We start from the raw sequence: 15,087 nt of genomic DNA, 5'->3' as shown, positions 1-15,087 counted from the left end.
CTGTCCCATCCTTTTCCTTCATTAATCTGCAGCTTGAAAAACACACACAAACAACTCAAAAATCCCCGGAGAACTTTGAATGAGGAAAACATATTGCTGTGCTTGAAAGCAGGACCAAATGCAACCTTGTATGTGCTGGACCTGACCAACTTCGTAATAAACAACAAGGCAGTTAATCACCAGCTCAGCAAGCATTTTTTGGGGGGGACAGCCTGCAATAACATCAAGTAATATATGCTGGTGTCCTTGCTGTGTTCCTTCTCCTGCTACGGGAGTTTAGAACTCACTTTGCTGCACAAAACAGCTTTGTTCCGTCTTTCTTTCTTATAAAGTGGCAAAACTTCCCCTGTTTAGCTTGTGGTGGATTTGGCCACGTTTAGGGCATCCTTTTTCACATGGGTGTCCTTCCAGATGTCTTCAACTGCAACTCCCTTCAGCTTCAGCTAGCATGGCCAATGGCCAGGGATGATGGGAGTTGTAGTCCAAAATGTCTGGAGAGCTGGAGGTGGGGAAAGGCTGGTCTAGGGTTTGGAAAAAATGTTAAGGTTGGCTTCCTGGAAGAAACGTACTCTACTGCTGTCCTTCAGAGATATTTGGATCAGGGATAAGGAACCCATGGCCCTCCAGATGTTGTTGGACTACAACTCACATCATCCATATCCATTGGCCAGGCTGGCTGGGCTGATGGGAGCTGGATACAATTTTAATCTCAAATGACATTCAGAAGGAAAGGGAACAGCAACTGGACAGAAACTTCATAGCACAGACAATTTCTGTGGGTCTCCTCAGCTGATTTACTTTTGGACCTTGTCCTATAGCAAAGCAGCTTGTAAAATTCTGAATGCTGAGGGATGGGAGATAACAAGTGCCACAAAGTCTCCTTGTTGCATTTGCATTTGCTACAGTAGACTAAACATGACTACCCGTCTGGAGTTCGCCACCTTTCAACAATAGCAGACAGTAGACCAATCCCTATCCTCTATACTCACAACTATCTGCATTGTTAGTCATGACTGACACCAAATGAGTAGGGTTCAATACTTTGGAAAGTTCATTTGAAAAAGGAACCTGTTCTAAGTCTTCTTCATCCTGTCCAAAAAGGAACTAGTTCCACTTCCACTTTGTCCTTTCCCAAAATGAACCAGATTAGTTAAAATTCATTTAGATGAACTTTTTAGTTCATTAAAAGGTCATGCGTCATCTCCTGTACCCAGCATTTGGAATTTTACAAGCTTATTGCTGAAGGATAGGGTCCAAAAGTAAATCAGGGAACCACGTTCTTCCTATTTTTAAATGGTGGTACCTCTGGTTACGTACTTAATTCGTTCCAGAGGTCCATTCTTAACCTGAAACTGTTCTTAACCTGAGACACCACTTTAGCTAATGGGGCCTCCCACTGCTGCTGTGCCACCGCTGCATGATTTCTGTTCTCATCCTGAAGCAAAGTTATTAACCCAAGGTACTATTTCTGGGTTAGCAGAGTCTGTAACCTGAAGCGTACGTAACCTGAAGCGTGTGTAACCCAAAGTACCACTGTACTTCATAAGCTGTTCCAGTTGGAAGAGAATTTCTTCCAGGGAAGATACAAGATATAACTCACACCCCTTCTTTCTGATTGCCTAGCAACAGTGATTAAATTACTAAGCAACTTTAGCAATAGCAGTGCTTCCATACCTGCCTAATAAACCTTAGAATATAGCCTCCACATTTTGTTTGCTAACTTTTAGGTGTGCCGTTGACTTTTTCTAAATATAAAAAATGAAAATGAAAAGCTAAGCGTCCTCCTGCTTTGGAAACAGGGAATGAAGATGAACTAGAAATAACTCCAAGTTCTGCTCCAAATGAAAACTTAATTCACCTTTAGTTCACCCAGGAATTATGGGAACTACTTTCAGGTGTAGTTTGGCAATTTTGTAACCAGTTCAGTGAACTGATGTGGCTTGGAGAGGGGCCATAGCACATGCTTTGTTGGCAGAAAATCCCAGATTTAATCCCTCGCGCATTGATGCAAAACAATCTTAGCTGGCAGAGCTGCTGAAAGTGCCTCCCCTGGGACCTTTAGAGAGCCACTACCATCCAGAACAGACAATACCGACTGAGCTTAAGACATTTCTTTTATTGTTAACTTACAAAATTCAGGTCTGGGTTACCTTTGTGCAACGTGATGTTTTCAGGGTTTGGGGAGGGGATTTAGGTCACAGTATGCCTAGAATACGATAGTGCAGTCGAACCAGTCTACCTTTCTCCAAAAGTAGTTGAAAGATGACAAGTTCAGAAGAGGGCTTTGAACTGCTTACTCAGATGTTCCTTGAACACAAGATCATACAATGCTACCATCCCATCCCTCGGGACCCTACTGCTTTGGCAAGGATGTTCTTCTGACATACGTACAAGGTTCTAACAGCCAGGCAGATGTTTTGATCCTGCTTTGCTTAAAAGATGCCAGAACGTTATTGAAATCAAATAGCTCTGTGACTTCTGCATAAATAAACCTGTCTAGACACTTGGATGATATCTGGTGAAGCTAACCATGAAGCAACCCCCAACCCATATTTTTGCAAGAAAAGGTGGCAGGAGATCTATGTACATTCCATAACTGTGTTTTTATGCAGACCCATCTCCTTCTTTAAAGGGACACGGGTGGTGCTGTGGGTTAAACCACAGAGTCTAGGACTTGCCGATCAGAAGGTCGGTGGTTCGAATCCCCACGACGGGGTGAGCTCCCGTTGCTTGGTCCCTGCTCCTGCCAACCTAGCAGTTAGAAAGCACGTCAAAGTAGATAAATAGGTACCACTCCGGTGGGAAGGTATACAGCATTTCCGTGTACTGCTCTGGTTAGCCAGAAGCAGCTTAGTCATGCTGGCCACATGACCCGGAAGCTGTACGCCGGCTCCCTCGGCCAATAAAGCGAGATGAGCGCCGCAACCCCAGAGTCGGCCATGACTGGACCTAATGGTCAGGGGTCCCTTTACCTTTACCTTTATCTCCTTCTTTGGCCTTTGGTCATGTCCCCTTTTTAATTTGGATCCTGTTATTTCCTTAAATATAGGGGTTCTGTTTTAGGGATGAGGAACCTGTGGCCCTCCATGTGCTTTTGGATTCCCAACTCCTGTTACTCTGTACCAGCATGGTCACCGGTCAGGGATGGTGAGATTAACATCTGGACGGTTACAGATTCCCCATACCTGGGCTAGATGGCTAACAGGTGTGGTCCCAAAGTATGTTTTGAAGGCACCTTGCCTAAACTAAGTAAGTTTGGGTCTGGGAAGTACCTTATCTAGAGCACCGTAGGCTCAATGATCGAAGGAATGCAGGACATGAATAAAGGCTTACAAAAGTTGCTAGCAGAATGATGCCAGTGTAATTTATTAGTGAAGATGCTTATCTGGGTTAAAGAAACTTCTCTGTTGATCACCTGGAACCAATTTTTCCCCACCATGGGTGAGTAGGCAAGTGGCTGTTTACAAGCTTGGTTTCTTATAATCAATTTTCTGTTATTTAACTACACACACACACACACACACACAGAGTTTCTAGACAGATGTAGAAAACAGGAGTTACTTGCAAATAAGTGGCCTCACCTTTTAGTAAGCGTTGTTATTCTGGATTTCTAAAGAAAAACATTCAACTACTGAGCAAGTACATCTTGAAACAGCACACCGTGCAAGGAAGGACATTTTAGCAGGTTTCGTTACGCCGCGGTTATGAGCAAGAAGAGCACTTAACCAACGGGATAATAATTTTAACTACCATAAATAAATAAATGTTAAAGCAGTACACCATGTAAGCCATCCATTAGCAGCGCACTCAGCAAGACAGACATTGACTTTCTGCCATGTTGTTATCTAAAAAATCATTAGTGGGATTATTTTATTCCCAATTCCCTGTGTTCCTCCCCTCCTCCCCCCCCACCAAAAAGCTATTAAATCCTTTCAAAAAGATCCATCTAGAATGTTCCTATAAAATGTATTATATCAGCAGTAGCTGCAAAGCCCACAAACAAATTTAAAGAACCCAAACGAATGCAGATTGATTTAGATTCATGAACCCTGGTATCCCTTTCCCTGTTGCTGGGAAAGAACAGCAAAGCTAGTTCAATGCTGAAGGCTGGATGCGCCAGGATAATCTCAGGCATCTTCAAACAGGGCTTGGAAGCACCCTGGACTGCTGGGGGTTGGACTAAATGATAATAATAATATAATAATATTTTTTTTATTTACACCTCGCCCATCCGGCTGGGTTTCCCCACAGGCATCTAGTTGACTACTGTAAGAACAAGATGCTGGACTAGTTGGACCACTGACTTGGTCCAGCATCTCTTCTGAAGTTCTTATTTTCTTGTGCAAGGAAAAAGGGACAGGGAATAGGTGTGGCTTGCAGTTGAGTGAGGAGTGTCCTTGCATAGCCTAGTTTTTGCCCTAGGCTTCCAGATACGTTTCCCCTTAGCGCTAAAATCCCCACGAGACAGAATGTTCTTTGAATCCAGAGTCTTCCCTTGCGTGACCCAGGGGAGGAGAACCCTGTCGTAGCGTCCCTTTCTTCATGATGTTGTAGGTTTTAACACCAAAACCAAAAGCTGTGGCACGGCAGGGCTTTTTCTTGCCTCGGTTTCCCTTGTGTACAAATGAGGACCCATCATTTCCCTTTTGGCAGGTGCCTAATTAAAAGAGGGTGGGGATATAACAGATGCCTTCTCTGCAGTTTGCCACTCCGCACAACTTTGGAACAGTGGCTATTTTTAATGTAGCAGCTGGTGAATTAAATGAGGTGAAACCTATTCCTGTTTCTGCAAGAAGCACCCATAAATATTTATTTTCAGGGCTGTGTGCATTCTATGTATCTTTAGAATAGCTGTGGATGTGTCAGGTCCAATATTTGCCAGCATCTCTGGATTAATGCAAATGTTTTCTTAACCCTGGGCCTCGGTCCAGTATACCTGAAGGAGCGTCTCCACTCCCATCGTTCAATCCAGACACTGAGGTCCAGCGCCAAGGGCCTTCTGGCGGTTCCCTCACTGCGAGAAGTGAGGTTACAGGGAACCAGGCAGAGGGCCTTCTCGGTAGTGGCGCCTGCCCTGTGGAACACCCTCCCATCAGATGTCAGAGAAATAAACAACTATCTGATGTTTAGAAGGCATCTGAAGGCAGCCCTGTTTAGGGAAGTTTTTAAATGACTGATGTTTTAATGTATTCTTAATCTCCCATTGGGAGCCACCCAGAGTGGCTGGGGAAACCCAGCCAGATACAATACGATAATCTTTATTGTCATTGTCTCATACAGAACAACAAAATTGAAAAAATCAACATCAGACATTCAAAAACCAACAAACCTGCTATCCCTGCCTGGTTAGCCCCCTAAAAACTCTGATACCCCATAATTAAATACAATATACTCCCATAGAGACTACCTTAAACTGGGCGGGTATTAATAATAATAATAATAATAATAATAATAATAATAATAATAATGTTGAAGTCACAACTGTCCCGTTCCGCTCTGCAGAGGTGTTGTAAAAGCGTCTCTGCTCCCCCTTCCAAGTGCCTAAAATCAGGGTGCAAAGGGGAGACCCCCCTCCTGAACCCAGGTTCTCACCTTCAACCCTTTATTTCTTCCTCTTCTTCTGACCGATCCTGCCAGTCCAAACCTGATTCCAACAGCTCTGTGGGGCTCTGACACCAGGCATGTTTTAACTGAACTTTCCCTGTTGCTTTCCCAGGTAAAGGTGATGTGTTTGGTGACATCTTCTGGAAGGAGACCACTCTGGCCCACGCCTGCGCCAATGTGCGGGCCCTGACCTACTGCGATTTGCACATTATCAAGCGGGAAGCCTTGCTGAAAGTCCTGGACTTTTATACAGCTTTTGCAAACTCTTTCTCCAGGAATCTCACGCTCACCTGCAACCTGAGGAAACGGGTAAGATATCATCGTTTTGATTTTGATGGTTAGGCATTCATTTACGGATCACATGTGTCTCAAGGAAATTTGCAAACCTGGGGTAAGACAGCTAAGAATGCTATTGAAAACACGAATGCAACACCCAGGAAAGATGGGTTTAACAGCAATGCAAAAGGAACACTTAAGGCACATATATTTTCACCTAGCAGGACAAATCTCTTCAATTGGGGGGAAATGTCTTCAGTTGTTTCTGGAAAGCAAAAATCGTGGATGTGTCTCTTATCTCAACAGAGATGCTATTCCATAAAACAGAGGCAGCCCCAATGAATGCCTTTCTCTGGGTTACTCTGGAGTAGTTTCTGATATTTCAAGACTTTTTCATTAAATTGTGTACTAGAGCATGGTGCAGAATGGTCCTCTGAGTTGTAATTTGGTGAAGGCACCAAGATTAGACAGCCTGCAATCCCATAATCATGTCACAGAGGATGATTTTGTATTAGACACAGCATCCTAAGTATCATAGTTTCTACTACTACTACTTTTAAAGCAAGTTTCTAGTCCTTAGGATGACAAAGAGAGAGCTGCAAGTGTGTGGCAATGTCTAAAACACCCCCAGATGCTACCCTGCCCAGGACAGAATATCTAGATCTTTAGTAGCTTCTATTGTTTTTAGAGCTCATGATGATTAAAAACTGCAGAATGAGTTATCCAGAATAAATAAGCACTGCCTCATTGACAATAGCCAAGGAGCAAATGTGGACCAACTTGGAAGACAGTTGGGTTTTTGTTTTGCTTTGTTTTCTGCTTGTTTGTTTTTAAAGATTTTATTTGCTTTTTTATTTAATCATGTCATCAATGCATACTGTATTACAGTCAATTACAAGGTAATAAGGGGGGGGGGGGACTTTAAAGACAGTTAAGATTCCAGGCAGAGTCCCAACACAACCAGGAAGCCTTGCATAGGTGCTTCTTTCCCTGGGAGATCCTGAGAATAATACGAGTGGGTGGGGCCAGTCCAGAACCTGAGAACACATTACTGCCCAGGCATGTGCTTTCAACCACAGTCCTTGTAGCGCACTGCATGGTGGTAGCTCTGCAGATGGCTTCCTATAGGAAAGATGCACATGGCCGGGTGCTTTGGGGGGAAGAAGATCAAAGGTCACAAATGAGCTTGAAACAGCCCTTCGGTTTTTCGGCTGTGTGCCTCTAGCTTATCTGGGGATCATGATACCCAAATCTTTATACCTACGGGGCCGCCTCTCCTGGTATGCCCCATGGAGGACATTAAGGTCCACAAATGACAACACCTTGGAGGTCCCAAGTCGCATGGTGGTTAGATTGGTTGCAGCTAGGGCCAGGGCCTTTTCAGTACTGGCCCCGACTTGGAGGAATGCTCTGTCACAAGAGACTAGGGCCCTGCGGGACTTGACATCTTTCCGCAGGGCCTGCAAGACAGAGCTGTTCTGCCTGGCCTTTGGTTTGGACTCAGTCTGACCCTTATGTTTCCCTCCCCTTATGGTTTTGATCTATGGGCTACTTTTAAAATGAGGCTGCATTTTAAATTGCATTTTAACCTGTATTTTAAATTGTGTTTTTTGGGTTTCCCCCCCTATTATGTTTTTACTGTAATTTTACTGGTGTTAGCTGCCCTGAGACCGGCTCTGACTGGGGAGGGCGGGGTATAAATAATATTTATCATCATCATCATCATCATCATCATCATCATCATCATCCAGGGAGAGTCATTTAAAAGAGGACCTCTTCCACAGGGCCTGTATAAGAAAATGTGTATCTTTACACCCATGAATAGGCTCAGAGCTGCCTTAAGAACAGAGAGTGTGTCAAAAAAGGGTGCCTTCCTGTTTATTTTGTAGTCAAGCCACAGATCTCCCTGTCAATTAGCCTCCGTGGAAATAATACAATATCTACACATGAATTAGCTATTAACGATATGCCTTTGGGACTGGGTTCGGAGATGCCTTCATTTTTATGCAGCTGGAGGGGGGGGCGAATGTTCTTTTTTTATGTGGGTGTTCCTAAAACCATATTAATGAAGGTCATATAAATGTTATCTGCATGAAGAAATCTCATAATTGTGATGAATAGATTTATGGAGCATTAACTCTGGCGCTTTTATGGCTGGAATGAATTTCTCTTTTCTCTGTAGCTCTACTTTTTTATCGTGAGATAAAGAAGTTTGTAGCAGGCAAAACAAAACAAAACAAAAATACCCTCCAAATATTATAGTACGCTGTAATGCAATCCCTATATTAATACACAGATGGTATCTGTGTATTAATGTCTGCAGAGCACTAGCTGTAATTCCAAAAAGGTGGAAGATATTGGCAAAACCTGTTGCTGTTTTGCAACTTTCTGACTAGTTACAGGACCTTAGCCAGATCTAGCAGAGTAAACACAGAGTCCACGGAAGCAATTGGCAACTTGGCTGCAGACAGGATAGACGAAGCAGGAACCAGGAACTTGTAGTTAGGTGTTTATTATATACAGTGGACTATTTACAGGAACAGAACAGAACACGGATCTTTAACTTGCTCTCTCATACATGACTCACAACTCCTGAACTCAAACTCATACACTGACACATTCCAGTTAGTGGGCCATTAATCATTATTCCCATGAGGGAGCTTGACCAATCATGGAGCTGTCTCCATGCCTCTGTATCACCAGGCAGACTTACTCCTTCACATTGCCTTGGCTGTCAACCAAACCCTTATTGACTCTGTGTGTGTAGCTGCACGTATACAGATTCCCAACAGAAGAACCATACCATCCATTAAGTATAGGGTCACTTCCTCTAGATCACAGGACTTCAGCTCGTGGGCTGGGACTGTACCACCAGTAGTGTTGTAATGGTTAGAGTGTTGGACTGTGACTTGGGAGACCAGGGTTCAAATCCCCACTCAGCCAACCCTACCTGACAGGGTTGTTGTGAGGCTGAAATGGGGGCGTGGAGAATCATGAGCTCTTGGGAGGAAAAGGTGGGATATAAATGTAGTGATAGGATATAAATGTGGGATATAAATGTAGGATATAAATATGAAAGTGAGGAGGAATTAAAGAACCTTTTAATGAGGGTGAAAGAGGAGAGCGCAAAATATGGTCTGAAGCTCAACATCAAAAAAATGAAGATCATGGCCACTGGTCCCATCACCTCCAGGCAAATAGAAGGGGAAGAAATGGAGGCAGTGAGAGATTTTACTTTCTTGGGCTCCATGATCACTGCAGATGGTGACAGCAGTCAGGAAATTAAAAGATGCCTGCTTCTTGGGAGAAAAGCAATGACAAACCTAGACAGCATCTTAAAAAGCAGAGACATCACCTTGCCAACAAAGGTCCGTATAGTTAAAGCTATGGTTTTCCCAGTAGTGATGTATGGAAGTGAAAGCTGGACCATAAAGAAGGCTGATTGCCGAAGAATTGATGCTTTTGAATTATGGTGCTGGAGGAGACTCTTGAGAGTCCCACGAACTGCAAGAAGATCAAACGTATCCATTCTTAAGGAAATCAGCCCTGGATGCTCACTGGAAGGACAGATCCTGAAGCTGAGATTCCACTACTTTGGCCAACTCATGAGAAGAGAAGACAACCTGGAAAAGACCCTGATGTTGGGAAAGATGGAGGGCACAAGGAGAAGGGGACGACAGAGGACGAGATGGTTGGACAGTGTTCTCAAAGCTACAAACATGAGTCTGACCAAACTGCAGGAGGCAGTGGAAGACAGGAGTGCCTGGTGTGCTCTGGTCCATGGGGTCACGAAGGAGTCGGACATGACTAAATAACTAAACGACAACAACAAATGTAACACATAAACAAACGGCCTGATCCAAAGTGGGTTGCAGCAGTACCACCACGGGAAAAGATTCAGAAAGTGGTCCCCAAATGCATGCTTGGGTGAGAAGAGTGGATTCTGGGTCAGAAAAAGGCAGGTGACGACTTCTCCAGATGTCATTGGACTACAGCTCCCATCAATCCCAACTGCCACGGCCAATGGCGAGGAGCGATGGAAGTTGAAAAGGCCGCCTTCATTCTAATGTCTCAAACAAAAGGTTGCATATTTGCATTTTACCTCACCCCGCCTCCTTGAAATACAGCCTTGCAGCCTGAACGTGTGTGCCACATTTAATTCCAATATTTTGATCTTCAATGTAGTGGTCAGACTGGAATCCAACAAACCAAGAAGTTTACAAGCACGGCTCCGGAAGAACCAAAGGCCTCAGTTAGGCCAACAAGCAACCACTAATAGATTTGCAGTCAGCTTCATTGGATTGCCATGAGTTCCAATGTTATGAGAGAGAGGGGGTGGGGACTTTTCTCTGTCTACTCTCTCCATGCCATGCATGAGTCTATGGACCTTGATCATGCCTAGGTAAAGGTTGTTGTTGTTGTTGTTGTTGTTTAGTCGTTTAGTCGTGTCCGACACTTCGTGACCCCATGGACCAGAGCACACCAGGCACTCCTGTCTTCCACTGCCTCCCTCAGTTTGGTCAAACTCATGCTGGTAGCTTCGAGAACACTGTCGAACCATCTCATCCTCTGTCATCCCCTTCTCCTTCTGCCCTCCATCTTTCCCAACATCAGGGTCTTTTCCAGGAAGTCTTCTCTTCTCACGAGGTGGCCAAAGTATTAGAGCCTCAGCTTCAGGATCTGTCCTTCCAGTGAGCACTCAGGGCTGATTTCCTTCAGAATGGATACGTTTGATCTTCTTGCAGTCCATGGGACTCTCAAGAGTCTCCTCCAGCACCATAATTCAAAAGCATCAATTCTTCAGCGATCAGCCTTCTTTATGGTCCAACTCTCACTTCCATACATCACTACTGGGTAAAGGTACCCCTGACCATTAGGTCCACTCGTGGACGACTCTGGGGTTGCGTGCTCATCTCGCTCTATAGGCCGAGGGAGCCTACTCTTTAGCTAAAAAGTCCCAAATGCTGCAACCTTTCTTAATGGGGCAGTCTCTTGATCGCTTTGCCTGCCCTTTCCCAACTCTGAAGTATCCTTTTTGCGTTGAGGCAGCCAGAACCGTACACAGTACAGTGGTACCTCTGGTTGCGAACAGGATCCATTCCAGAGCCCTGTTCACAACCTGAAAGAAACGCAACCCGAGTCTGCACACACACAGGTGGCGATTTGTCACTTCTGCGCATGCGCGTGATGTCATTTTGCGTGTCTGCGCATGCGCAAGTGGCAAAACCCGGAAGTAACCCTTTCTGGTACTTTCAGGTCGCCACAGGACGTAACCTGAAAGAACATAGCCTGAACTGAATGTAACAAGAGGTATGACTGTATTCTAAATGTGGTTGCACCCTAGATTTGCATAACAGCATGAGGATATCAGCAGTTTTATTTTTTATTCCTGCATTGCAGGGGGCTGGACTAGATGACCCTTGGGTCCCTCCCAACTCTAAGATTCCATGATTTTCAGTTCCATCCCTAACGATCCCTTTCCTAACGATCCCTAGCATGGGACCTGCTCAGACAATATGGAGATTAGTGTATACCTATGGTCTGCCTTCCTATAACTTAGCTTAGACTTGGGCCTTTAGAGAGATGGAAAATCAGGGGAGACGAGAGACATCATATGGCTTTTACAATTTTTTTCTAATGGCTAAGGTTCCTCCATTCTTCCACAAGCTCATTTTTGCTGCGTATGTCGCTACGCAGCACCATTAGCTTGTTTTGGGAACTAGCACACCTCACCACCTGCATTCTAGTAGTCGTGTCTCTGCAGCATCAAATTAGCTCCAGTGTGATTTCTCTTGTGATTCTTTTGCAGCTTGCTCCACAAGGCAAGAACACATAATGACAAAATAAATTACACACTGCATTTTTTATTTTTTAGTTCAAATGATGGCAAAGAGACTCTGCCGAACAGCAACAATAGAAACACTGGCTGGTTTCTCAGCTCTGGTTTGACTGTGCCCATCTTGAGGGGAAAGATTCAGTGACATGTTCTAGACCTGCCTGACTTTCAGGCCTTTCCAGGGACCCAATTTGCTACTGTCAATACTTTTTGTTCTCAAACAGCTGTTTGCTCTTGCAGCTGTCAGAAATAAGAACTGGAAACATGTGCAGTGCTATTATTATTACTATTATTACTATTATTATTATTATTATTGGATGTTTTTAATGTTTGATGTTCTATTGTGCTTTTAATTCTGTTGGGAGCCCCCCAGATGGGCAGGCTAAATAATAACAACAACAACAACAACAACAACAACAACAACAATAATAATAATAATAATAATTAGCCACCCATCTGACTGGGTTGCCCCAGCCACTCTGGGCAGCTCTCAACAGAACATTAAAAATACAATAAAACATCAGCCATTTAAAACTTCCCTATCAGAGGTAGCATTATTATCAATTTACAATGGACTGGAAGGTTCACAGGCTACGAAGGACTTGCTCACATATTTATTGACAGCTGCACAAGTTATTATATTTAGGAAGTGGAAGGGGCAAGCAGAATATAAAATGGTATAAAGAGGTGTGGGATTAATTATAAATTAACATGTGCCATTAAGGTAACACAGGAAATATGCAGGAGAAATGATTTTGAGGAGATATGGAGGGTGTTTGTAGAATTTGTACAGTTAAAACAGAAAAGGGGTCAAAGAGGTGTTGAAATTTCTGGTGGTTGGATAGTTACAATGGAATGATACTGGTGGTGGGGTGCACATTTTTATTCTTATTCATTTATTACTATTACTTTGTCAAAATAAAATAAAAATAAAAAATTTAACAACAACAACAACTTCCCTATACAGGGCTGCCTTCAGATGTCTTCTGAAAGTCAGATAGTTGTTCATTTCCTTGACATCTGGTGGGAGGGTGTTCCACAGGGTGGGCACCACCACCGAGAAGGCCTCTGGCAGTTCCCTGTAACCCCACTTCTCACAATGAGGGAACCGCCAGGAGCTGGACCTGAGTGTCCGGGATGAACGATGGGGGTGGAGAGGCTCCTTCGGGTATACAGGGCCAATGCTGCTTAGGTGGGACATGTTCTGTCCCCCCATGGCTTGAGGCTCTGGAGAAGCTAGCTGCACCAGAAGCACTTACTGGCAGGGAAGACAAAAAAAATTCCTTCCAGTAGCACCTTAAAGACCAACTAAGTTAGTTCTTGGTATGAGCTTTCGTGTGCATGCACACTTCTTCAGATACACTGAAACAGAAGTTTCCAGACCCTTCTATATAGTGAGAAGGTGGGGAGGGGTATTACTCAGAAGGGTGGTGGGAATGGGTGATTGGCAGATAGCTGTGATGAGCCTGTTGACGACTCTTAACGACTGCAATAGGTGAAAGGTAAGGGAAAATGTTGCTTCAGCAGAGCAATGAGGCCTTGTTAAAGCTGGTTGGTCTAGTCCTTCTGTTGGCTCTGACCTCCTGAAAAGCATCCTGTGTTCTTAAAGGGCTGATGCCTGATTCTGAAGCAGGTGGCGCTGTAAGGGACGCAGGTGGCGCTGTGGGTTAAAGCCTCAGCGCCTAGGACTTGCCGATCGAAAGGTCGGCGGTTCGAATCCCTGCGGCGGGGTGCGCTCCCGCTGCTCGGTCCCAGCGCCTGCCAACCTAGCAGTTCGAAAGCACCTCCGGGTGCAAGTAGATAAATAGGGACCGCTTACTGGCGGGAAGGTAAACGGCGTTTCCGTGTGCGGCTCTGGCTCGCCAGAGCAGCAATGTCACGCTGGCCACGTGACCCGGAAGTGTCTCCGGACAGCGCTGGCCCCTGGCCTCTTAAGTGAGATGGGCGCACAACCCCAGAGTCTGTCAAGACTGGCCCGTACGGGCAGGGGTACCTTTACCTTTACCTTTAGGTGTTTATGGCGTGATAGTGAGGACTCCAGAAAAAATAGTGAGGACCCGGAAAAATGGTCTGCGGACAAATGTCGGCTCCCTCGGCCAGTAAAGTGAGATGAGCGCCGCAACCCTGGAATCGTGTGACGGGACTGAACTGTCAGGGGTCCTTTACCTTTACCTTTTTATTTTATAGGAGGATTCAGTCACATAATGGCAAATTCAGGTTGTGCAGTTGTAGTTGGTTGGGGGGGTCTTGTGCAACAAACGGGGGGGGGGGGCAGCGGTTTGTGATAAGGAAAACAACGGGAAAATGCACCGGGACTTGGTTTCACACAATGTCACCTAACCTTCCAAACCGACCAGAATTAATGCCCTACATTAATGTCCTTGCAAAGGCCCCCGAGTCCTACAGTTTGAATCAGTTGCCATGTGAAGTTGCCTTAGCCCATTATAGCACACATGTATGTCCTATAACCTCAAGCCAAGCTAGCAGTTCGAAAGCACGTCAAAGTGCAAGTAGAAAAATAGGTACCACTTCGGCGGGAAGGTAAACGGCGTTTCCATGCACTGCTCTGGTTTGCCAGAGGCGGCTTAGTCATGCTGGCCACATGATCCGGAAGCTGTACGCCGGCTCCCTCGGCCAGTTAAGTGAGATGAGCGCCGCAACCCCAGAGTCGTTCGCGACTGGACTTAACGGTCAGGGGTCCGTTTACCTTTACCTTTCAGTTATTGACCTTGGGGGGGAGGGGAAGTTGTTTATCTTTTTTGAGGGGGGGAGCCGAAGTTTTTGACTTCTTTTAGGAGAGGGAAATCACTCACCTAAAACAACAATACGACCTCGGTCCTGTATATCTGAAGGAGCATCTCCACCCCCATCGTTCTACCCGGACACTGAAGTCCAGCACCGAGGGCCTTCTGGCAGTTCCCTCATTGCGAGAAGTGAGGTTACAGGGAACCAGACAGAGGGCCTTCCCGGTAGTGGCGCCCACCCTGTGGAACACCCTCCCTTCAGATCTGAACGAAATAAGCAGCTATCCTATCTTTAAAAGACATCTGAAGGCAGCCCTGTTCAGGGAAGTTTTTAATATTTATTGCTGTACTGTTTTTAACACTTAATTGGGAGCTGTCTAGAGTGGCTGGGGAAACTCAGCCAGATGGGCGGGGTATAAATAATAAATTTATTATTATTATTATTATTATTATTATTATTCAGTGCTGACGACTACTTTTGTTTTCTATACCATTTGATGCTACAGACTAACACAGGGGCAGAGGAAGGGCATAGGGAATTTCCTTGCATTGCTTTTCACTTCCGCCAATACAGGGGTCCCGTGATTGACCATGATTGACACCGATCTTCCGAGGATAGACATGTCG

The 15,087-nt window shown here is 44.9% G+C and overlaps 1 protein-coding gene across 1 annotated transcript in view; it reads left to right on the top strand.

The window, feature by feature from the left end:
• KCNH5 (potassium voltage-gated channel subfamily H member 5) overlaps positions 1 to 15,087 on the top strand; it is a 198,644-nt gene that overhangs the window by 159,598 nt on the left and 23,959 nt on the right. The window contains exon 10 of the mRNA XM_079987003.1: positions 5,717 to 5,913. Coding sequence (XP_079843129.1) covers positions 5,717 to 5,913 — 197 coding nt within the window. The remainder of the gene's footprint in view (positions 1 to 5,716; positions 5,914 to 15,087) is intronic.

The sequence above is a fragment of the Podarcis cretensis genome, assembly GCF_951804945.1.
Source record: "Podarcis cretensis genome assembly, chromosome: 1".
In the NCBI taxonomy this organism is placed as follows: domain Eukaryota; kingdom Metazoa; phylum Chordata; class Lepidosauria; order Squamata; family Lacertidae; genus Podarcis; species Podarcis cretensis.
This window is presented reverse-complemented; position numbering and strand designations above follow the sequence as displayed.